Here is a 23914-nt window from a genome sequence, read left to right as displayed (position 1 = left end):
TTCAACTGGCGCGCTCGATTAATCCAGCTCATCTCTACCTCTACCACCACTATCAACAACAACACTAATTATTGTCTCTTCTACGAAATAGTGACTCTCATCCGAATTCTCTAAATCTATCTGTGAGTGCAATTTTCTTTTTCTTTGCATCGTCGCGCCTTCGTCTTGCTCTTGCTTGCAATCTCATCTTCGCGCTTGCTCGCATGAGAGCGCGCGCGCCCACTGGTGGCCGCCTCAACTTAGCATCAATCGCACCACGGCATATATATTTGCCTGGCGCAATTTGATCGCATTGCCTTGACCTGAATCCCCATCCTCTCACTCTTGCACGATTCTCATAAGATGGTCGGGTCTCCCGGCAACATGTCTGGGATTGCAAATTGCGCAACCTTCTTCTCGAACCCAACGCTAATTGTTTTCGTCTACAGACAAAATGCCTAAGGAGAAGACTACTCGCAAGGGCGGCAAGGAGCGCGTTCAGCGCCGTAAGAAGGGTAAGCTCCTCTTCATCTCCTCGGCCGCAATTGACGCGTCAAACTCGTGTCAACGCTAACCATCACCCAGACCCCAACGCTCCCAAGCGTGGTCTGTCCGCGTACATGTTCTTCGCCAACGACAACCGTGACAAGGTCCGCGAGGAGAACCCTGGTATCTCTTTCGGTAAGTTTTTCGGATCTCTCTCTCTCTCTCTCTCTCTTTCTCCTAGTGACTTTGTTTCTGACCCATCATACAGGCCAGGTCGGCAAGATGCTTGGCGACAAGTGGAAGGCCCTTTCCGAGTCTGAGCGCAAGCCCTACGATGAGAAGGCTGCCGCTGACAAGAAGCGTTACGAGGAAGAGAAGGCCAAGTACCAAGCTGTAAGTAGATGTCCATCAATCACGCCATGAGACTTATTAGCGTTTCATTTACTAACCAATTCTATAGCAGCAAAATGAGGAGGATGATGAGGAGTCATCTTAAGCGCCTAGCCGCAATATCCAATTGCGCGGTTCATGGCGTTTGTGTCTTTACCTTGTTTTCGCTGATCTCTGGTTCTCGTCGTTACTGCATCACTTAAGGGCTTTATGGTATGGTTCTACGGTGGTTTCTTTCTGATTTTTATGAACACCCCCCGGGAAGGATGGGGAGGTATTGTTTAATAGGGAATGTCTACCGAAACTTCGGGCTTCGTCCTGCCTTGTCAACTGTTTCATTTCGTGTTGACCAAAGCTGCACTGAAGCCGGGTGGCCGGTGCCGGAACTTGCAGGATTTCCGATGCGAGGTCGGCTTGCCGTACTCTAGTCTGAATCAAATCACAATGTTTCCCTAAATAAGCTCTTCCTTGCAAGCTTTCTTGTACTATCCGTCTTAGTTCACTGCTCGTATCTATATAACATTTAACAATGATTGAAATGGATGCATTATCCTAGGGCTGTCCGGTCGCGCAGCTTGGGTGGCCCAAGCTCCTCCGCGGCGGGTCCTTTGTTTACCCCGACGCGTCTGGGGGATCTCCGATTTCGGCCTGAATTACGAGGCGCTGGTGCTTCCTTGGACACGACAAACCCAGTCACATATTGTGCCAAGCAAAATGTACACTAATCCTCTAGAGCATCACTCAAAATAGTACATACATACTGTATGCTACTCTACATACCAAGGAGGCGGCTGGGAAAGCTTGTTTTCTCTCCCTGTGCATATCCCGGTACACAGAGCTGGATGACTCGCTAGTGTGGTAGGCTTTCCTGTCTCTCCTTTCTGGGCCAAGTTACTACTATTGAGATGACTCTGAAAATATCTGGGGAGTACCTATGCATTTCAATATATGCCAGGGACGGCTTCATATCCTTAGCTTCTAGGTCGCAATGCCTGGAAGGTATCATTTTGACTTGCATTGTACGGCATCCGATTCCCTCCTGCACTAGTGTACAGCATGCCAATATAGTACCTTGGCATGCGTCTTCCCCATGGCAGCCGTTCACACGTTCGAGTTGTTTCTGACGAATGAACTACCTATTGTAAAGTATTAACTTGAGGGTACAGTACTAGTAGTACCGTATGGGCTTATGCCATTAAATGGTAGTATCTCTTTATCGATCCGAATCATTGGATGAGAATTCATTGATCGACATTTAGGACTGCGACTAGACACGATAGTGGAGTCTTGATTAGAGCAACTTTATTTATCCTGAATACAGTATGTAACTAGTACCTACCTAGTACCAGGTAGTAAGCAAAAGAACCCAGTCTAGAACTCAAGTTTGCAGAGGTCGTTCGTATCTTGATCAACTCGTGCTAGTGCATTGACCCACTCAAGAGGAACCACGCCAACCTTGAAGCTACAGGCTAGGTGCCCTATGGCCGGACAGTACAGCCTAGGATGATTGGAATACCTTTCCCGTCGAATTAATTGGTGGGAAAGCCTTGGAAGAGAAAGGGAAACCTTCTGAGTTAAAGGCGACATAGCCAGGCCTGGGCAAAATAGTCTAGGGTATATTGGATATCTAGGTAGGTACTAGTATACACTTAGAGTGTTATGAAAATTGACAGCAATCAGTAGTCCACTGCTAGTCGAGAGCCCAGTAGTATAAGCGACTGTCTAATCTTTGTCTTTGCTTGATTTCTGGTTTCTCATGCGTTCACCTTGAGAGACTGATGCTTCTCGATATCGGAAATATACAACCATACAGTGTAGTGTTACTGATCAAGCACTTGTTAGGGCTTTGAGCTGGTCCAATGAAATTAAGGTTCGAATCGCTGTAGATACTCTCATCCATCGTGCTACAGTACGACCACTACAGCCCTAGTATACATAATACTAGGTAGTTAGTATATAGGCATACACTTATATATATATATATATGTACCACCCAAGCACCTGCATCAGAATTGTATGGATACAATTGTAGTATTTATATAAGAGTAAATCTCAGACCCAGAGGGAGTAGTACTTATCCTGTGTGCTAATATACCCAATAGAGCCTCAAAAAAGGTATAGAAATCGTTGTATCTAGGTTCTGGCGGTCAAACTGCCACGGCTCTAGCCCTATCACAGTCGATAAGGAGTTGCCACTTTGAATTTAAATGATACGGGGTATCATTGACAGCTGATGCAAGATGATACTACCTCGGAGTACGCTAAACTTGAAGGACCCTTGGACAATTGAGCATAACTTGAAGGGCTAACCCTATATGGAATAGTCCCTAAGTAGTCCTTATGCATAGTTACTAAACACTCAGAACACTACTCCGTACACACACATATATATCTACAAACTGGACCCCAGGGTCTACGAGGTGGAGCAGGACTCACTCTCTCTCTTTGATCAAACTCCAGAGAAAAAAATGCAAAAGATGGGGAGGTAACATCATTGTCTAGACTGGGACCAATCACTCCGAACGAATTCAATGCAGAGTCTAAGCCCCGCCCCGCTGCAGCGATGACTCAAAAAAAGGCAGACACGAACGGCGCACAGGGCCGCATCGGGCTCCCAAAAAGGATTAGCCAAAGTCGGGGACCCCAAAGAGGATAAGCGCCCTTCCTGGACCAACTGCTATACAATGTCCAACACAGCCAGCCTCAGGTTCTCTTTCTTTTCTTTCGGAGTCCTTTTGGCTTTCGACTTTTGATTTTAGGATTCAACGGCCTTGAGCCCCGGGGCCCGAGTCTCTCTTTAATTTACCCCACAGATACAGTGTCAATTCCTGTATAACCCCCCCCCCGCACCACCTACTCAACGATTACCCCCGTCTATCTACCAATCACGACATCATGGCGTCTCTAGAAAATCAATTCTTCCCTATGGATGCCCAGACCCAGTCCGATGACTGGGTGGACTTTGAACAATTCCTTGACCTTCCGGTGGCTTATGGCGATGAATATTCCGCCTCGGCCACTGTCTCTCCGGATCTGAGTCTTTCTTACGATGCTGAAACGCTCGGAAATGACCTGCCGGATTTCTCACAATCCACCTTCCCGGACATGATCAACTATGACACCTCCGACCAATTCTTGGCTGATCAGTCCCCCATCATCGGAATGATGGCGGATACCCCGATCTTCGACGATGAAATGTTCAATGCCTATCAACCATATGAAAATGCTTTCTCCTTCCGCCAGATGGTCGAGACACAGGCTGCGGCGGACCCTCGTACCACTTCAATCAAGGAGAAGCGCCGGGAAGCTGCCATTGCACTTCATCTTCAAAGACTCTGCGATGATACGGCCCGCGATTTGGACATGTCTTCGGACTCGAACACCAGTTTCTCTTCCCCCAGTTGGTCGGAGTACATGCGTGAAAGCATTTCGCCCCAACCCGCAAGTTTCGCCAGCCCAGAACCTACACCTGCACCTGCACCTGCACCTACGTCTAGCGCTGGAACCGGAGGCTTTGAGATGGTTCTTGATCTGAACATGAATGCGACTACCAACGTGCCCAAGAAGCAAAAGCCTCGCTCCCAAGCACAGAAAGAAAACTACATCAAGGCTAGAAAGTACGGCGCTTGTGAGAAGCACAAGAAGCAGCATAAGAGGGTTCGTACCGCATCTCCCTTTCCCAACGACTTTTAGATACAAGATTGCTCACATCTTACTAGTGCAACTGCCTGGAGAAGGCCGCCGCTCGCGCTGCGGTCAGCGACGTTCCACTAACAACCATAGTCAGAGAACGGTCAATTCAACCAGTTCTTCAAAAACCAGTTCTTCCAGATGTGCGCTCATCTGGTGTCCCAGGACACGACCCTTCACTGGCTCCACGTCTCTCAACAAAGATGATCAAGAGACCTACCAACAGTTCTCCAGAACACGATCCTTCACGAGGCCTATGTGCTGTTCTACCTACCGTCAGAACAACAAAGCAAAGCGATGTCGCTGGCCACGATCGACAATACAGCGTTCCTGGCGTTACATCTGTTGTAACAAGAACAAAAGAAAGCAGCGTTGCTGGCCACGACAGGGGCAAGTTTGTTCCTGCCGTTCTTGTTACGACAAACAAGACTGGCAAGCGAAGCAGCAATGTACCTGGCTACTACTCACAGTCCAACGTCCCTGCTATTTCACCAGTAAGCCAAGGTACTGGAAGTCTTGCCGGACTTTCAGGACAAGAGAATTCGAGTCAGCAGGCGAGCGTGCTTCGATCCGTCAACACGAGTCGCGATTCGAGTTTGCGTTGGCGCACTGTTGGGTCTGTGCCCGTGGTTTCAAGAAAGGAGAACAGGGACAAAAACGTTTCGTCAGCGACATCCCGCAACGCACGCGCCCTACTGGGAGCAGTCTTGCAGGTTCGGCACCCAGATACGGGTATTGCCTCGAATTTCCCGGAGTGCGAGATGCCTGTCAACGTATATTTTACCCACAACCAACCTCCCAGAAATCTGCAAAATTCCAAATTTGTTCGCAGACCAGGAACTACCCACCAGCCAGCATTGCATGGGCGCCAGCAGTCAGTCGATATTCTGTCCACGACGCCGACTATTGGGTCAAAGCAAACCTTGGCCTCACAACCAGTGCACTCGCGACCATCGGTTTCTGCAATGGCCATTCTGGCCCTTTCAAGTGGACAGGTTTTGCAGTCGATTACCAGCGAAGTTGGTGGCCTGCTTTCAAGCGTCATATCCACGATATCTGGAGCTTGGCATTCGTCGTCTGGAATGTCTTTTGCCTCACGATCTGAAAATTTCATCTTGAACACCCTCTCATTCTGCGGTGCGCGAATGATGTCGGTAAAGCGAGGACTCTCGATTTACAAATTCTAGATCAGCGGATCCATGTAATTTGTTCCTGCCAGCTGATTTTTCAGGATTGAGTTGAGGAATGATTCTAGACAGTGAACTGTCACAAACTGATCATGATGTTATATGAATACCCGGACGGACGATGTAAAGTTTGAACGCTGGAGTTAAAATGGTGATTCAATTGCTGGGTTTGAAGATGGTCATTATAGAGCTTAGGCTATCTAGACGGATTACAATACACAAAAGCATTATGTCCGCTTATATGTTCGAGGCTTTGCTACTAGTAAGATATTCCGCTGAGACACAGCGTGTAATACGGATTTCAGAAAATGTAGAACCATAGAGACTGCTTATGTATGAGTCTGATATCCAACCTCGTAAGCTATACGGAGTACAGCATCTGCCGCTCCACGCCCCCACTGAGCCGACTTCGACGCCAAATCCACTCCTGCACTTCAACAACAAACTACTCAGACTCGAGCTCCATCATGAGGCAATCAACGTCCTTCAGCTTCTCCACGGTGCAAGGGTACTTTCTGCAGGACGACCCTTCCACAGACCCAAATACGTTCGACTATGTAAGTTTTAGCATGGAAAGGGGTCAGCCTTCAGATAACCCAACAACGGTAACCTAACAACGGAAAGGCAAAATCGAATTTCGGTCTCGTAGACCAGCTTTACGGCTCCGAAATCAAGGAATCTGCAGATGAAAGCCAATGGCAGAAATTCGATAAAGAGATTCAAAGGTTGAATAGCCAAGCGGAGCCGAGTACGAAATATAAAGTCCTATTCCTTGGTCGACATGGCGAAGGCGTCCATAATGTTGCCGAACGACGATATGGCACCAAAGCATGGGACGTACGTATCTCTAGTGTCTGCAATCTGTTCCTAAACAAACTGGTTGGAACCAGCTAAACTTAATTCAGGAGTATTGGTCTCTCCTCGAAGGCGACGAATACGGTACATGGGCCGACGCCCGTTTGACAGATGTAGGCATATCCCAAGCTAAAACCGCACGCGCAGTCTGGGAAGAGCAAATTGGGCAGGGAATCCCAACCCCAGAGTCATATTACGTTAGTCCTTTGATTAGATGTTGCGCAACGGCCAAAGTGACCTTTAACGAACTGGGTATACCACTCACCAAACCCTTTCAACCGGTCATCAAGGAAGTAAGTTCTTTACTTGCTATAACATTCGGTGTAGGACGTATCTAACATGGGCTTCCTAGCTTTTACGTGAGACATTGGGAGAACATACCTGTGATCGTCGTTCTTCGGCATCTATCATCGCGGCTGAATATCCTCAGTACCAATTTGAAGCAGATTTTACGGAAGAGGATCTTCTGTGGGACCCTAAGACGCGCGAGTCTGATGAGGAGCGCAATGAGCGTCTTTTGCGGCTTTTAAATGATATTTTTTCGAGCGATGATCATGTTTTTCTATCTTTGACGGCGCATTCTGGGGCTATCACGAGTATTCTGGAAGTGGTGGGCCATCGGAAGTTTCCTTTACAGACTGGAGGCGTGATTCCGGTTATCGTAAAGGCAGAGGAAAATCGCTTTTAGATTATTAAAAGTCGATACTCATACAGAGAAATATGTGTAGTAGTGACTATTTGTTTGATGAAGATTTCCATACAATGGTATTGATCATATTGTACATGGGCAAAAGCCCGGCTTTCTCTAGTTTGCAAATGCGAATATTCTCTTTGAGCAACAGAATAAAATAAGAGACCAGTGCAATCACAGAAGAGAGTGTGACACACGAATGAAAATAATACAACGCAGCGGGAACGGGAACGCCAAGGGGGAATCGATGCTCATCCAATTACCAGCTGTAGTATTGGCTTTGAGCAGAAATCTTGCGGTCTGGAAGCTGGGTCCAGAGCTTGGCTGTACGCTTCCGCAACGCTTCCGCTTCACGCTCCTGCCACTCACGAATGCGGGTCTTCTCTTCCTTCAGCACAACGGTGAGTCCAGTAGCCGGAGGTCGGAGACGGTTGATCTGGCCACGAGCACGGTGGTCCATACCAAATCCATAAGGACCACGGTTGACCCATGCCTGTTGAATATAGATATTCGTCGGGTCGGTGATTTGTTTGCGTTCGCCAGATTTGAGAACAACGGTGATGGGCTTGGATCGGCTAGACTCCTCAGTGGCCGACAGGCCCATGCCGGCACGGACCATGGCGACGTTCTTTGCGTGTTCCAGATGACCGCGAACATCCTGGGCAGCCTTCTTCTTACTGAAACGCATCTGCAGAATCGCCTCGTCGATGTTCTTGCCGGCAATTTGTCGAGCCAAGGGGCCCAGCTTCTTGACCGAAGTCTTAAACCAGTGTGATTTCGAGAGAGATTCACGCTCCGAACGCTGAATCTGTACTTGTCTCGAAACACGGCCTCCCTTTTTAATTTCACGTTGAACCATTCTTTTCTCCCACCGGAGCTGAGCCCTGGGGTTAGGGTTTAGAGCAAGTTGTAAGCGCTTCTTGTCCCGCTGTTCCAGAGGAACGTCACCCTCCCCTGAGTCCTGTTGTTGAATTTGTTCCTTCTTTCGGCTCGGCGTAGGACCCGATGTCGCGTTCACATCATCGGCGAAAATTGAATTCGCGCCCAATCCACCTTCCTCTCGCTTTGGGGCAGATGGGGTATGGGTAGCCTTGGGCTTGTCGCCGAGAACCCAATTCTTCATTGATGAGAGAAGACCCTTCTTCTTCTTCTCTGGGGCGGGTTTAGAGGCATTGTCACCGTCACTGTTGGCGCGGTAAACAGGTGTCGAGGTTAATGTCCGTCGGGGTACACAGGAGACAGGATTCCGAGCGACTGATTGGAAAAGTCAATTATGACAAGTTGATTGGGGATGAGCCAAAGAAAAGGAAGGAAGAACTCACCAGCTCGAACAAGCTGCCCAGATTGATGAACAGCACTCATCGTGACCACAAAAAGCGTGCGGAGTGTGTTTGACCTTTCGGAGAAAGCGGGTTTGCAAAAAAGGTCGAACTTGTCCGACTACGTGGTTGGTCTTTCCCACCCGCCGTACTGTTAATTTTCCGGCCTGAGGCCATTAACCTGCAGCGCGCAACTCGAATCAATCAAGAAAAAAAAGACTCATGCATATCTCCATTTATTCGTAGACGAAAAGTGACAAAAATCCGAAAAGTAGTAGATCAACCCTCTTTTCAAATAGTACAAATAGAGATAAGATGTGTAGACTTATATACTCGAACTGAATGAATTTTGGACCATCAAGTTGCTTTCCCACTTCTTTCTGTGTCTCTCTTTCTCTCCCCTCGTCACGCTCTTCGCTCACCGTCATCTCCACCGTGAAGATCCACTAGTCTCTTTGCCTTCTTTCAGGGCCTTCACTTCACTGCGGCTGCTTTCCTTTCTCTCTCCTGCCCTTCTTCATCCGGTTTCCCTTCCCTCCTCCATCTCCCCCCCCTTCCCCTCCCCCCCCCCCTCCATCTACCCAGGCCACTCCAGCCTGTGGCTTGAACCCATTTCTCTTTTATTCAGTTGAGATATTATCACTGGGTTTGATTTGTACCTGGATCGCTCAGAGTATCCGCTGAATTTCCTCGCGTTCCTACTCTTTCACGTTCCTTTTTTTCTCTTCTATCTTCATTCTTCGATATTCCGTCGTTACCACCAGTCCCTACGTCCTGCGATCAAACCTCATTTCGATAAGTACAATCGGTATTGCGCGAACCTTGTTGAGCGACTTCGGAAAATCGGTACGACGAGACGGGATCAGATCACGAGCTTGCGTTGACCGATGGGAGGAATGGACGTCACGTTGAGGATTATTGTGGCTGTCGTCTAAATTGGATCTTTGCTGTCCCAGCACTATCCGGGACCTCTGGTCTTTGACAATCTTCCTGCGTTCTGTCGCTCTTTTGTTTTTGTTCTTTTCTGTTCTGTCTTCTGGTTCAGAGCCAGTTGCGGTCTTTGACTCTGCAAGATGGACATCAACTCACTGCTTTCCCCGGATTCGAATCCCAAGCCTGGAAATTCGACGTCCGTGCCTGGTCCTACCTCGAACACGGCACCGACCCCAGCTGCAGGGCCTTCTCCGCATAAAGCGATTCAGAGAACTCGTTCGGGTCCCGGCCGCAAGGGGAAAACATCCTCACCTCTGGCGCAACAGGTTTATGCTCCCACTGGGATTGCTGAAGTATCTCCACCGGCGGGAAACCCCAACGCGGCCGGTAATGGTGCCCCTGCGACCGATTTGTCGCAATCAAGACAAGCCTCAACCCCCGGGATGGACACGCTGGCCGACATAGCTGCAATGCAGCATCACCAGCCGCAAAGACAAAATGCTCCGAACATGCTCCGAAGCACCGAGTCGTACGAGAGTCAGCTGTCCCCGTCAACCATCCACACCCATGTGAACCCGGTCAACCACAACACTCCTACTCCGCGCACATCATTTGATATCGCCATGTCAGAAGGCCCAAGAGAGAATGCGCGCAGAGATTACAGACAGACATCCCTGGACCCAGACGCACAACGCCGAGCTACGGAAGCGTTCAATCAAATACAGGAAAACCCCCACACTTATGACGCCCACATCAAATTCATCGGTATCTTGCACACTGGCTTCGTCAATCATGTTTACCCGCCCAACCAGCCTGATATCCATGGCGATCCTCGGCGTTACGACCTCCTCAAGGACCTGAGAACTGCTCGTGAGGAGATGGACAAGCTTTTCGCAATGGGCGAGGATCTTTGGGCCGAATGGATTCAAGACGAGAGTATGCTGGCCCATACCGTGAACGAGCGAATTGCTGTTATGGAACTTTGCCAACGATCAGTCGAAGAAGAATGTGGAAGCACCAAGCTCTGGCACATCTATGGTGAATGGGTGCTTTATCTATACACAGCAGCTTGTGAGCACGGAGCCGGGCAATGGACTGAGGAGGACCGACTAATTGGTCGCGAGGTGTTTAGCTGGCAATCTGTCTTGGAAGTATGGAATCGTGCCGCGGAAGCTACACGTTGGATGATTAACAACAGTCACCGTGTTTGGGACAAATTCTTAGACCTCCTCGACCAAGATGTTGATCGAGCGTCACCCAATTCCCAGGAAAGAATGGGCAAAATTAACCATCTTCGGGGACTTTGGGATATTCGGCTACAAACCCCTCATGCTACTTGGGATCAGTCATTCCAAAAATTCTCCGGTTTCGTGTCTAAGCACTATGGTCCCAACAACTACGAAGAGATTATGTCCAAAACAGTCGCTCGCGCCTCAGAACCAAAGGGATTCTATGCATCAAGAGAGAAATCCGAGTTTGAATTGAGCAAGGCCGAGGAGTCTGGTGACAAGACCCTCGAATGGATGGCTTACTCGGAGTACATCGATACCGAAGTCGCCCGAGAGCGCCCAACTGAACGCAAGAAAAGTTTCCATATCTTTCACTTTGAACTTGTCAATGCTGTCTACCAACGAGCAGTTTTACGATTTCCGACCGACGTTTCTCTTTGGGAGGCTTATATCATGTTTCTCATTAGTGAGGCCATGCACAGTGATGCATCCACCACCACAATCTCGACCTTGCACCGAGCTACACGCCATTGTCCCTGGTCGGGAAATCTCTGGTCTCAGTATCTTCTAAGCTCCGAGCGAGAAGGCCAGCCGTTCTCGGAAATCTCAAGAATCAAGCACGCGGCCACCAGCACGGGTCTACTCGACGCTGGAGGAATGGAGGAAGTCTTAAAGGTTCACACTACCTGGTGTAGTTATCTCCGTCGACGAGCTTTCCTCTCCGACTCAACCGACGAGGATTTGGATGTTGCGCAAGTCGGAATGGTTTCTGCCATGGAGAGCATATCAGATCTGGGCCAGAAAAAGTATGGAGATTCATATCAGGGTGACCCGCATTTCCGTTTGGAGCGAATTTATATTCGATATCTCAGCGAAAGTGGGAGCTGGGATACTGCTCGAGAGCATTTCAAACGTCTTATCCCCCGGCGTGGTAATAGCTACGAGTTTTGGCTCACCTACTACGACTGGGAACTTATCTCCTGGCGTAAATTTGTGCAAGGAGAAGCGACCGTTGACGCAGCTAGAAGGACCCCCACCCCCAGCTATGCAACTGCTGTATTGAAGCAGGCTATCAGCCGGGAAGATCTCGATTGGCCGGAGAAGATTGTCCAAACCTATGTTGCTCACTGCGAGGACTACGAGGATTCTCACGAACTTCAGCTTGCTCTCATTGAAACTCGCAAAGCTATGAGGCTTGTCAACTCGCGCAGAGAAAAAGAGGCCCGCGAAGCTGCAGCAGCCCAGCAGCAGTTACAGCAACAGCAATGGGAGGCAGCTGTGGAGACCGAGGCATCCACGTCAGAGAAGAGAAAGCGTGACGAGGACGAAGTTGATGCCAATGGAGAACCCACAAACAAGAAAGCCCGTGGTGTCGAAATGGCCTCCGAGGAAGCAGCGGCAGCTTCAGCGATCCCCCTGCGTGATCGTGAAAATGCAACAGTCGTGGCGAAGAACTTTCCGCAAGGTACCACCGAGCTTCAGGTTCGACAGTTCTTCAGGAACTACGGGACAGTCAACAGTGTGAAGTTTGTTACAGGGGAAGAAGACAATTCGCAAACCGCACACATCGAGTTCGAGTCCAGAGAAGACGCCCTGGGAGCCCTTGCCCGTGACCAGAAGACCTTCAATGACAACACCATTCAGGTTCAGCTTGAGACATGCTCGACTCTGTGGGTGACTAACTTCCCACCGACAACCGACGAGAGTTCAATTCGTGAACTATTCGGCAAATATGGCGACATTGTCGATGTGCGATTCCCCTCCCTCAAATTCCAGACCAGTCGACGATTCTGTTACATCCAATTTGCTTCGCCTTCGGCCGCTCTTCGAGCTACTGAACTTGACAACACAGTCCTTGAAAAAGACTACAAGCTCGTAGCCAAGATCTCGGATCCTACTAAGAGGCAATCTCGCACCGGTCCCATGGAAGAAGGCCGAGAGATTTACTGCAAGAACCTCGACTTTAAGCAGAGTAAGAAGGACATCGAGGAGCTATTCTTAAGATTCGGCAAGGTTGAAGATGTGTTCCTACCGCGAGGTGCCGATGGCCGACCTAAGGGATACTGTTTCGTTGTCTTCTCCACCAAGGAAGAAGCTGAAGCTGCTATCTCGATGAATGACGAAATGTTCGGCTCGCGTCGTTTGTTGGTGCAGAAGAGTACCCATTCTGGTGCGAAGCGCATGACCCATACCGTCATCTCACATGTTTCATCGTCGAGATCACCATCGGTAGAAGTCAATGGTGACAGCGTGAATGCTGTGCATACCGTTGGTGAGATTCGGGAACGCAAGCTTGTTTTGATGAATGTTCCCGATACGGTCAACGAAGCCCGCATTCGAGCCCTGGTAGAACCTTTCGGACAGCTCATTACGCTTTCATTAAGACCCGATCACCAAGGTGCTGTGGTTGAATTTGCTGACGTTCAAGACGCTGGCAAAGCCGCATTGGCGCTGGAAGGGAAAGAAATCGTCCCTGGCCGAGCGCTTCATATTGGCAGCGAAGCGGAAATGAAGAAACTCAAAGCCGATCAAAAGACCGATCGAGTCACGTCTATTAAACCGGAAAAGCCGAAAACAAATTTCCCGCCGCCCAGCGTCATCAAACGCCCTCAACAACCGGGTGCTCGTGGTGGCCGTCGTGGTGGACTCGGACAGAAGCGAAGTGTCGCTGCGTCGACCCCGAATAATGACAAAATGGATACAACACCTGACGACAAGGGCATCGAGAATGACAAGCCCAAAAAGAGCAATGATGACTTCCGTGCGATGCTGCAAATAAAGCGCGAGGAATGAAGTTGAAGTGCAACGAAAGTTTGCGGCGCAATGTTTCTTCTGGCATGACTTTGGCTGGCGTTTGTCGATTCGCAAGGTGGCATTTCTTGATCTGATGTTACCTTAGGGCTTTAAATGTGATCCCCCCATTAAGGGTGATCTTTTGGTCCACCTTTTGTTTTTGATCTCTTTTTTTGCTTCTTTTCCCCTTCATGTCTTTTCTTATGTGTGTCAGACATGTACTCTCGCCTGTATATTATGCCATTCCTGCTTCGTGTTAGTTCTAATGATGACGGCATTTTCAAGAGTTATTCTATTGCTTCTCTTGGGGCGTGTGCTCTTTGGTATGAATGTACGACGTGTTTGCGCGTGATATAAGACTGGCTTGTGGTACGTCGGGACATATAAAATCTTACTGGCTCAAATGAGGACTGTAAGGGCTTGCCCTGGAGTAATGTTACCCATAGTTCTGATCTATCCAAGTGCTCTTCGTATGAGTGAGAACCGGTTTCCTGATATGAACTAGCATGTAAGGGAGTTGAAGTTCGGGCATGTTGTGTATACTCTATCATTTAAAGCTAAAATAGCTATGACCAAAGAATCTTACTAGAAAACAGGTATAAATTTGGCTAAAAAAATAGTGCATATATCTGCTGGACTGCTGTCGCCATTCCATATAATCAGTCGCTAGTATTAATTGGTTTAAGTAGTGTCACGGCGACCATACCTAACCATCATAATGGATGTACGAAGTATACTACGCATCTAATACCTTTCGCCATCTATACTGCGATAGCAATAGCCAAGCCGTGATTACGTTGCTATCAGACTGTATAAATTGATAAGACCCTGGTCGTGTCCTGCTGACCGTACTCTTCCAAAAGTCAAAGGTAATAAGTATATATAAAGAATCAAACATAAAAGAGTAGAGATCGCCCTTGGTGAAGTGCATGGGCCGCTGCCTTGTTTTTTTTGCAGGAGGGGATTTTGACTGTGGGACTTGCGGGAGAATCCACCTCCACTTTGATCTTCCCTCTTCATACAATCTACCTTCTACTTACTCTACTCCACTCCGCCCCGGATTTTTACAGTATCTTTACATACATAGCCAGGCTTCTCTTTTTTCTGTGACCATATCACTCACAGGGAATTCTCTTCTTGGCCTCGATTACAACTGATGCGCTCGCTCGTGGACGCGAGCCATACCTAATTCAAATCAGCTACGCCATCACCCTTGACTTATTGAGGTCACCTCCACGATGGACTTCCACTTGGTACCTCGAGGCGCCGACCGGAATTACACGGGGTTTTTGACCAAGACTATCGTCTACTCAGGAACTCTGGTGATTTTCCTAGCTGGTAAGCTCCACAGCGAATATCTTATCATCCCCGACAGACGCCGCCTGCGCCAAGGATAGTTAATCAGCGGAGCCTCTAACAAGTACATCTTCACCACAGCTTTTGCGCTTACAATCTCCTCGATCGTCATACCAAGATGGATCAGCTATCATAGCGAAAAGGTGAGCTGGGGCTTCCTTATTGACGCGTGATGCAATCATTGAGACTAATATTATGTTGCCTTGCCCAGCCTGCCCATCACTACTCCTACGGTCTCCACCGCCGGTGCTCCTCCCTCACTGATACTTGCGAGAGCTTCCCCCAACAGGATGATTGTCATGGAGATGACCGGTATTTCTGCTCCATGTGGCGCTCTGTCGGCTTTCTCATGTCCTTCGCTGTCGTTCTAGAGGGCATGAGCATTGTCACCTACATAATCATCCTCGGTGGCGGAAAGAGGCTCCGTGAGAATGGCTGGAGGATACTTAGTATTCTGATTGTTCTGTCTGCATTAATCCAAGCGGGTGGTATGTCAATAGTGGTAAGTGAACACCGCATCAAGATATCGCTTCAAGTGAATGGTGTCAGTCCTGACATGGTCCGGGTGATTAGGCATATCTATTCGATAATGAAGATCGGTTCTTTGTTGGCTGGCAACTTGATCAGTCTTGGGTATTCTGTACTGTCAGCTGGTGCATTAGTCTTTTCTGTGCCGGTGCGGTCATTGTCGCTGCTCGGATCTTGCCTTCAGAGGGTGGTTATGAATTGATTCCCGACAATGATGAATTGAGAATCAGTTGATCAAGGGAGTTTATTCCAGAATGACCCATGCATCAAAATACCATGTGAGTCATATCTGCTGATAATTGAACCTGCTCTCGTTTATTTGTTATACCCCTCGTTATGTCCCATCCAACCTTCACTTCATGGTCTGTTCTTGGCGGCGTATTGATATGTTTCCTCGTTTATAATGTGTTCTAATAACGTTGGACTATTGGATTGATGCTGTATATACCATTCATTTTTGCCTCTTTGTCCATGGATAATTACCCTGTTGAAATTTCATTGAAAAGCTTGGACAATTCAATGCTTCATGAGATACACACTAGAGTTGCTTGCTACCACTAGGTACTAGTATATGCTCTAAACCTAGTGGACAGTCTGTGAAGCCAATTATATCTTCGCGGACCAGGCGTGTGACCTTCAAACTCACAATCAGACAAATATCAAACGAGCACGCGCAAGCAAGGTCTATAGGAAACAAGTGAGAAAGCAAAACAGAAACAACCGGAGAAAATGGATCATCAAATTTCATCATTCAAAGTTATACATGATAGGCTTTCCATTCGCCAACAATCAGGTATCAACTACCTACCAGGTAATTTCCTTCCCATTCAATCCTTCGATAGCTGGGATTTGCGCGCGTAGCGCATGTCCATAATCGCCTGCATTCGGGGTTCGCAACAATGTATGAATGTGGAACTTTTTAGGCTCCTCGTTATTCAAAAAGACACCAGAATGATGATCGAATTCAATCAAGATAACTGGACTTTGAATCCGATAGTAAAATGGATCCTCATCACCGTAGCCACCAATCCAGCAGAAATAAGTTTCTGCTTCCCAGCGACGAATTTGTTCAATCTTCAAAGCGCGTGACTTGGCAGGTAGATAGAGTAGATATTGCTCGAGGATACCGTACATAAGCTTCTTTTGCTCAGCACTGAATGTCGAAGCTAGAATGCCCTCGTAGGGCACCTCACGATTATCGCGGTATGCACCACACAAATGGCGTTGATCATCTTTGTTCCAACGACCAGGTGGCATGGCAGGATCTTTCATGAGGGTAAAGACGCGAGCTTTGGATTGAAGGTCTGCGGAGAGAGATTGCATGAGCTCAAGACCGAGTTTCTCTTCCGTTTGCATGATGCGGGTGCCAGCATATGGGCCAGCGTCAATTTCATTCGGTTCGGCACCGGTAAACCAAGGCGATGCAATGATCTGACCCTTGTACAGGAAAATATTCAAACAGAGATGATGTCCATAGAAAGAGAAGCCCCAAGGCCTGGTTGTAGAGGGACGACCGAAGAGAACGAAATTGTAGGAGAATTCGTTCATGACGCGGGGCGATTTAACCAGTTCTCCGAGGAAATGATTGATGCGCATGGCACTGACGGCCTTTTCATAGCCTTCTGGCGATAGCGTAGTTTTCAAGATATTCATGACTGCATCACGGACAGACGTATTGACTTCGTCCAGACGCACACCCTTGTGTGCCAACAGGAATTCAGGATTCGACCAAGTGCGCCACTGCGGGGAATCGATGTGGTAGTTCACGGCTTCTTTCTGCTTCTCATCTAGCAAATCTAGAAACGACTGAGTCGCATTCACAATCTGCTCTATCGGAATCTCTTCATCCTGTAATGTGAAAAGATCGGGCCGGACCTTGCCTGCGACGAAGAAGTTAGCGATATCATGCAGACTTTCAAGGTTTGTCAGAAAGACTTCGAAATTAGCAAGTCCTACCATCTGTAGTGACCCCCTTGAAAGGTTCTTGCAATAAATCCAACCAATGCATGTACAGTGCATGTAGCCATGGCGGTTGCTTTATTGTCTTAAAGTCGTGCGCATACTCATGCGCGTCCTGCGTGCACATCACCTGGAACCGCTTGAGATTCAGATCGGGTAGATATTGGCGATACTCGCCAGTCGGGCTCGAGTCTGTGGCCATAATGAATGAATACAATGGGTGATTCTATTGCTTGCACTCAGTGTAAAGAAGAGTGGAGGAAGAATGCGCTTCAAGTATTAACGGTGTTCATGACTCCCCACATCTCGTTACTCCCCACGAACGTGGGGATTGTGGGTGAGATTTTATCCGTTGGGGTTCATTTACAGTGGCAAGGCCTCTCTTTAACCAATCCGGATGAGTCGGAAAGAGGTTCACTACAGATGGAGTACATAGTATGATCCAAGGATTGAAACATTCAATTGATCGAGGGATTGTATATTAGATGAAAGGGGAAGAAAGAATTGAGGGGCATCGTGTCATTTGATGGAGATGTCTATTATCATGTGGGAGAGGCCGTTGTCGGAGACTACATCTGCGGGGGCACTTCGTAGGAACTATATAAGTAGAAGGGTTTCTGTAGTAGGTTCTATCAATAGATTACTGTTTTGTATGCACAGATCAGAATTACTCTGTATCGACTATCTGAATTCTTTTTTTATAGAAAAAATAGTTGCGCAGTAATAGGGAAGACCACATAGAGTAGTTAAACCAGAGCGAAAGAGATCGAGGGCTACCTTTCGACTACTCGTATTACGTATTTCAACACAGAAAACACCAAAGTTGAATAACTGCCGAGATGATGTGAATCCCTATAATGATCAGTAAAAATTGATATTCTCTCGACCTCCTCGACTTCAGAATAGTCTCGGAAAGTAGATATTGTACGTACCCCGCATGGCCACTCAGCCCCTCATCAAGCTCTAGGACACATGCATCTTTCTGGCTAATACCAAGCCCCGTGGGGCCAAGAAGGAATTGCTTACATATTCCAGAATTCATCAATTCATCACGAGTCACAATTGGCCAAGAGTAAGGATTTGCAGCTAAACTGCACAACTGCTCGGATCTTCCGACTGCGGCTTCTCCGCCCTCGGCTTAATGCCCCCCCGCATACCGAACAGCTACACTGCCGATGCGAGTTTAAATCTTCAAGGATCGTCCCTCACATCACTGCCTCGGAAACCCTTCAACTTACACAGGTACGACAAAATGCCATTGCCTTTCGTGAACCAGGCCCCAGAATCTCGGGTTCCCTACGCCATCCCTCAACTCGAGGGTGAGCGCATTACAATTCCCGGAAGCAAAGGCGTTTTTCGGATTTTGACCTCTTCAAAGCAAACCGGGGGTTTGATGGCCGTTTTCCAGAGCGGTGCCACGTTGTCAGACGCACCGGGATTTCACTATCATAATAATGCTCATGATGTCTTCCTGGTCACTAAAGGATATCTGAAGCTGTGGAATGGAGACAAGTGCCGTATCATGGCCCCCGGTGATTTTGCCTATGTCCCTCCGGTATGAAGAAAACTCACAAGGATTATTAGACCGTAACTTACCATTCGGTTATCTAGACTGTTATCCACAACCCAGAAATGATTGGACCGCATACTGAGATCCAGGGCTTGATAACACCAGGAGACTGGGTGGATTTCTTCCGCTACGTATCAGAGCCATACGAAGGAATCCTCGTACCTGAGACAGACAATCGTGATCTCAAGTCAATCTTGATTCCGAAAGTAATGGCCGCAAAAGGACAGTTCGATGTTGTATTCCAACCTGATTATATCCCACCTGAGCTTGGTGATTGGTCGAAAGATGACGAGAAACTACCCCAGGGCAATGAGGGATATTTCTTGCGCGCCAACACAGGCCCCCGATGGATGCTTGGAGGAGTGATGTCTCGACCATTTGTTACCACTAAACAAAGTGCCGGGGTATGTGCTATATCGAGTATTGAGTCATCCAAAGAATATGGGAAGACGATCTTTTCAGAATTCATGGCCTTCAAGTCCGTTGACCATTGTCTCTGCGTGATGGAGGGTACTCTGAAAGTCAGTCTGAAAGGCTCGGACGAGAGTCTTTTCAGAGAGGGCGAGACAGTTGTCATTCCTGCCGGCCAGGCTTTCTCCCTCGGATTTGAGAGCAAATATGTTAAAGTTCACTCATTTGCTGATGGCGACGGAATCGAGTCTCTGATTCATCAGCTCGGTCGGCCTATCGAGCAAGTTGTCTTACCAGAAGTGGCCCCTAAATTGGATGTGTCTGATTTAGCTGCGGTAGCTGAGAACCTCAATATTCTACTCTAGGTATTGAGATTGAGAAGGTTAAATCAGGAATTAGATGCACTACGGGGCGGAACTTGACTGCTGTATTATGAATTGATGTACATATTTTCATTCTAAATTTACTGAGAGTCATCCATTTGATACGAATTATGTACTATGTACATTGCAGCTATACTACGCGGTGTCTTGTGATTGGCTCACCCAAACTTGAAAAAAGCAATCACGTGGCAATCTCCAACGCCCCCGGGATTTCCGAACGTGCGTTCCTGTTATCATTCTGCATCTCCTAGTGCCAGTTTACCCCAGATCTCAGACCCCATTTTTCCGCTCCCCAGCGGATGGTGCCTGTGTAAATGCCAACAGATCAGAATCTGGCTTCATCGATGGCAGATGGTTCAGCTCCGAAGCGAGCAAAACGGCCACGTGCCGCCCAGGCATGCGATCGTTGCAGGACAAAGAAGTATAAGTGTGACGAGCAATATCCATGTCTGCACTGCAAAAGTGGGTTGTTATTACCTCGGAGTTTCCAGTTTCAAGTTTGCTCACCTTTGCCTTCTTTAGAGAGCCAATTGGATTGTGTATATCAAGGTAACTATCGAGAACGTGAAAGCAGCCGGTCTGCGAAGTATGTTTGTATCATTTCATAATCTGAAAGCCAGTTTTTTTTTTTTTAAAAAAAAAAAAGAATGTCACCAGTGAGGGCTCCACTAACTTCAAGTACAGCTATGTAGTCGATCTTGAAAAGAAGCTCGAGGAAATGGCCTCCAAGCTGCGTATGGCCGAGGCACGACTCGCCGTCTCTCCGCTATCCTCAAATCCACAAATCCAGCCAGTCACACAAACGGTCATAGAGACAACACCCTGCTCTCTACCGCGACCAGGGTCAACGCCGCAAGAACAGACTACTTTACGCCGAGATGTACCAGAGGAATCTCCTGATAGCGCTGGCGATGAGATCAGTGAATTTAACCACCATACAAATGGAACCGAGTTCCATGGAAGCACTTCATCAGCGGCAATTATTGGCCATCTTTCAAAATCCCGAGAGCCCGGAAGGCATGAAGAAAGACACGCAACCACTATAGATTCTTCGTTGATCTCGACTTTGCACAACCCCAGCTTTTCGCCTTCAGCGGGTCCTGGGCAACCAACATCACTTGAGAGTCAAAATTACTACTTTGACCAGGCCCATGTTTTTATGAATGGATATTTCGAGAATATACATTTCATACATCCTTTTATCGACAAGGACGAATTCTTACTACGGGCCAACAATCTCTGGTTTAACCGGACGCACACCCCGGAGCCCAGCTTCGTTGCCTTATATTTGAGCGTCCTCTCTTTTGGGGCCTTAGTACGGGTCTGGGATGAGGATAAGCTTGCCGGCATGGGTCGGTTTGAATGGAGCAGAAAGTTATTTGGCGAGGCACAAGCATACTTGAATTACTTACGGTTCTCTAATGACCTGGAGACAGTTCAATGCCTTTACTTCATGGTATGACTTAGTGGCCTCCTATTAAGACGATAAACTGACATTTTCCAGGCGAAAATCTGCCAAAATGAGCTTAACCCGAATTGTGAGTATCATCTAACACGCCTGTCTACAAGAACGCGCTAACAAATGTAGTGGCGTACATGTATCTAGGACTGGCGGTTCGAACCTGTCTTTCTGCTGGATTCAATAGACAGATATCATCGCCAAAGGATCAACGCTCGAGCTGGATCTCGAAAACTTGGTGGTAAGTAGAAGATTCCTGGATTTATCGACGCCTCCATTAACGGGTTTGCCAATCAGGGGTATCTTCTCCTTGGAGATGTAAGTGTTATATAAAAAATTCTTGCATGCCACACTCTCTACCACAGCCACTAACTGTCTATGCAGAGAGATGAGCTTTTCAACTGGACGACCGGATACCCTCGGAATGGACGAATATCATAACAGAGCCATTCCCGATCGAGACGACTCAGAGTATGCTATAATTCCATGGATGATCGACTTTGCCCAAATTATACGACGGGTCTCTATTCAGATATATCACTCTCGCATCACGCTGCAGGAAAAGCTGCAATTGGCTCTACAGATTGAGATGGAGATAGATCGTTGGCTCGCAAGGCTCCCAGAGAAGATCAAACCAGATATCGGAGCCTATCAGCCATCTCGAAGTGCTCTACGAGACCCTAAATGGGCCAGGAGACAACGGCTTGTCCTAGGAATACGTAAGTCTTATCTTGGTCTTCGAATCACAAGGTACCAACTGATCCCATTGTAAAGGATACTACAACGTCAAGATGCTCCTTTTCCGCCCCTTTTTGAGCCATTTCACGCGCAAATTACGGCACCCCCCTTCTGAGCTTGAGGAAACCATTAACAAATGCCTCGATTCGGCTATGAAAACCATTGAGGTGATACATGATATCTATCGAGTACATACCTTTTTCCGATGCTGGTACTTTTATCCGACATCCCTCATATTATTGATTCCACTGTGCTAATCTTCACTTAGGTGGTATAACACAACTTATGTGATGTTCGCTACTTCAACTCTGCTGTTACCGATGTCAAAGCTAGGAATGTGTGCCGAGACTATGCCTCTCTTGCGGTCCGTGGAAATGGGAGTCGAGATTCTCGAAGCGATGGATGAATCGGTTGTCGCGCGGAAGTCGGTCGAGATTGTTCGACAATACCTGAGAGATTTTAGAGCATCAGGGACCCAACAGCAAGCCACTGAAACTCGTGATGGGACTGTTGAAATGGCATCTTCTGAATTGGGAGCTGGTTCATCTGGATTTGACATCCCTGAGTGGGCTTATGGATTTGGGTTTCCGGATTACTCGTTTGATGGGATTGCAAGGCTATTCGATGATATTGGGGGTCTACCCATGCTCGATGGATAATCTACATGTGAGTTTCGACTGGCTGTATGAATACTAGTGTACTATGTAGTGTAATATTTGGAATGAGGTCCCAAGAGTTCCAAAATATCCTGGAAATCTTTCATGTACTTCCAGATCGTACTTTTGTCTAAAACCATTTCTGCATACACCAATTGGCGATTAAACTGCCGGAGCTGAAGAATCTATCCGGGTTATAACAGACTTTAAACCCATGTTGGCGTAAATTGAGGTTCGTGCCTTTTCTCCTATTCTGCACTTCGTACAGTCCAAATCGAAAATTAGTGGATCGCGAGTGGATCGCGAGTGGATCGTGAGATCTTCGCCTGCAGCAGAGCCTGATGTCATGAATAATCCTCGGTCCGATCATCGTCAACATTTAAAAACGGAGCATTTCCCCTCATACCAATTTGTCTATCAATCACCATTCAATAAAAACACAACCCCCCCCCCCTTAAGTTTATACCTTCCTCTGATCACAATGCCTCTTACCATACACCATCTCGGACATTCTCAATCCGAGCGCATCATCTGGCTGGCCGAGGAGCTCGGCATCGACTATAATTATGTCTTTCACAAGCGAGATCCGATCTTCGCCCCGCAGTCTTTGAAGGACTTACATCCCGCCGGTACTGCTCCAGTCATGGAAGATGATCCTTCACCCGCAACAAATTCCAAAGTCATCTTGGCCGAGTCGGGTGCCATCGTTGACTACATTATCGCTGTTTATGGAAACGGTCGTTTCGCTCTGACACCGAAGGATGGCGCAGATTACCCTCATTATCTAGAGTGGTTTCACGTCGCTAACGGTAGTCTTCAACCCGCAATCTTTCGCGTCATGATGAGCCGTGGTCCAGCATCAGACCCCAAATCTCCAATCGTGGCCATCACCCTCCAAAAGTGGGAGCGATTGCTTTCGAGGATTGATGCTCGACTTGCCGAAACGGGCGCGTACCTGGCTGGAAAGGAGTTGACTGCCGCGGATATCATGTCATTCTTCAGCCTGACGACCATGCGTGGGTTTTGCCCCGTAGAATTCGATACGGAAAAACATAAGAATATTCTGGCATGGTTGAAGCGCGTCGGGGAGCGCCCGGCCTACCAAAAGGCAATGAAGATCTGCGAAGGAGACGATTTCAAGCCTTTGCTAGACGCGAAGGCCGAGGCCTTTGATATAATGAAGAGTCGAATGTAACCCAGAACGGTGGGTGTCATGTTACGTATTTACCAGTAATTAAGTATGTTAATTCTGCCGTGTAGCTATTTGGAAGAGAGAAAAAAAGGGAAAGTCACAGGGCGGTA

The 23914-nt window shown here is 47.8% G+C and overlaps 10 protein-coding genes across 10 annotated transcripts; 8 read left to right on the top strand and 2 right to left on the bottom strand.

Moving 5' to 3' along the window:
- Positions 1-433: 433 nt before the first annotated feature.
- nhp6 (high-mobility group nucleosome-binding protein) lies at positions 434-961 on the top strand (the record flags this gene model as incomplete). Its single annotated transcript, XM_056643328.1, has 4 exons — positions 434-494; positions 565-660; positions 734-858; positions 926-961. 4 exons carry the CDS (start codon positions 434-436, stop codon positions 959-961), a joined length of 318 nt encoding a protein of 105 aa, XP_056502740.1.
- Positions 962-3750: 2789 nt separating this feature from the next.
- On the top strand, positions 3751-5732 carry N7469_004407 (uncharacterized protein; the record flags this gene model as incomplete). Its single annotated transcript, XM_056643327.1, has 2 exons — positions 3751-4512; positions 4575-5732. 2 exons carry the CDS (start codon positions 3751-3753, stop codon positions 5730-5732), a joined length of 1920 nt encoding a protein of 639 aa, XP_056502739.1.
- Positions 5733-6199: 467 nt separating this feature from the next.
- On the top strand, positions 6200-7275 carry N7469_004406 (histidine phosphatase family protein; the record flags this gene model as incomplete). The annotated part of the gene is given in 4 exon segments (XM_056643326.1): positions 6200-6289; positions 6357-6569; positions 6584-6880; positions 6940-7275. The coding sequence occupies 4 exon segments, from the start codon at positions 6200-6202 to the stop codon at positions 7273-7275; spliced, it is 936 nt and encodes a 311-aa protein (XP_056502738.1).
- A 262-nt stretch (positions 7276-7537) lies between these two features.
- N7469_004405 (mitochondrial 54S ribosomal protein uL22m) lies at positions 7538-8640 on the bottom strand (the record flags this gene model as incomplete). Its single annotated transcript, XM_056643325.1, has 2 exons — positions 7538-8532; positions 8601-8640. The coding sequence occupies 2 exons, from the start codon at positions 8638-8640 to the stop codon at positions 7538-7540; spliced, it is 1035 nt and encodes a 344-aa protein (XP_056502737.1).
- A 1030-nt stretch (positions 8641-9670) lies between these two features.
- N7469_004404 (U6 snRNP complex subunit PRP24) lies at positions 9671-13552 on the top strand (the record flags this gene model as incomplete). The annotated part of the gene is made up of 1 exon (XM_056643324.1): positions 9671-13552. One exon carries the CDS (start codon positions 9671-9673, stop codon positions 13550-13552), a length of 3882 nt encoding a protein of 1293 aa, XP_056502736.1.
- A 1238-nt stretch (positions 13553-14790) lies between these two features.
- On the top strand, positions 14791-15670 carry N7469_004403 (uncharacterized protein; the record flags this gene model as incomplete). The annotated part of the gene is made up of 4 exons (XM_056643323.1): positions 14791-14890; positions 14990-15051; positions 15120-15410; positions 15482-15670. 4 exons carry the CDS (start codon positions 14791-14793, stop codon positions 15668-15670), a joined length of 642 nt encoding a protein of 213 aa, XP_056502735.1.
- Positions 15671-16240: 570 nt separating this feature from the next.
- On the bottom strand, positions 16241-17597 carry N7469_004402 (DUF3500 domain-containing protein; the record flags this gene model as incomplete). Its single annotated transcript, XM_056643322.1, has 2 exons — positions 16241-17316; positions 17393-17597. The coding sequence occupies 2 exons, from the start codon at positions 17595-17597 to the stop codon at positions 16241-16243; spliced, it is 1281 nt and encodes a 426-aa protein (XP_056502734.1).
- Positions 17598-18647: 1050 nt separating this feature from the next.
- On the top strand, positions 18648-19741 carry N7469_004401 (cupin domain-containing protein; the record flags this gene model as incomplete). Its single annotated transcript, XM_056643321.1, has 2 exons — positions 18648-18950; positions 19007-19741. 2 exons carry the CDS (start codon positions 18648-18650, stop codon positions 19739-19741), a joined length of 1038 nt encoding a protein of 345 aa, XP_056502733.1.
- Positions 19742-20477: 736 nt separating this feature from the next.
- Positions 20478-22615, top strand: N7469_004400 (fungal specific transcription factor domain-containing protein; the record flags this gene model as incomplete). Its single annotated transcript, XM_056643320.1, has 7 exons — positions 20478-21215; positions 21264-21297; positions 21348-21459; positions 21516-21536; positions 21603-21937; positions 21993-22167; positions 22225-22615. 7 exons carry the CDS (start codon positions 20478-20480, stop codon positions 22613-22615), a joined length of 1806 nt encoding a protein of 601 aa, XP_056502732.1.
- Positions 22616-23093: 478 nt separating this feature from the next.
- N7469_004399 (glutathione S-transferase family protein) lies at positions 23094-23807 on the top strand (the record flags this gene model as incomplete). Its single annotated transcript, XM_056643319.1, has 1 exon — positions 23094-23807. One exon carries the CDS (start codon positions 23094-23096, stop codon positions 23805-23807), a length of 714 nt encoding a protein of 237 aa, XP_056502731.1.
- Between the last annotated feature and the right edge of the window lie 107 nt (positions 23808-23914).

The sequence above is a fragment of the Penicillium citrinum genome, assembly GCF_028827155.1.
Source record: "Penicillium citrinum strain IBT 23319 chromosome Unknown utg000003l:1.0-4596430.0:1.0-4598250.0, whole genome shotgun sequence".
In the NCBI taxonomy this organism is placed as follows: Eukaryota; Fungi; Ascomycota; class Eurotiomycetes; order Eurotiales; family Aspergillaceae; genus Penicillium; species Penicillium citrinum.
Note: the sequence above shows the minus strand (reverse complement) of the source record. Positions and strands in the feature narration are given on the sequence as shown.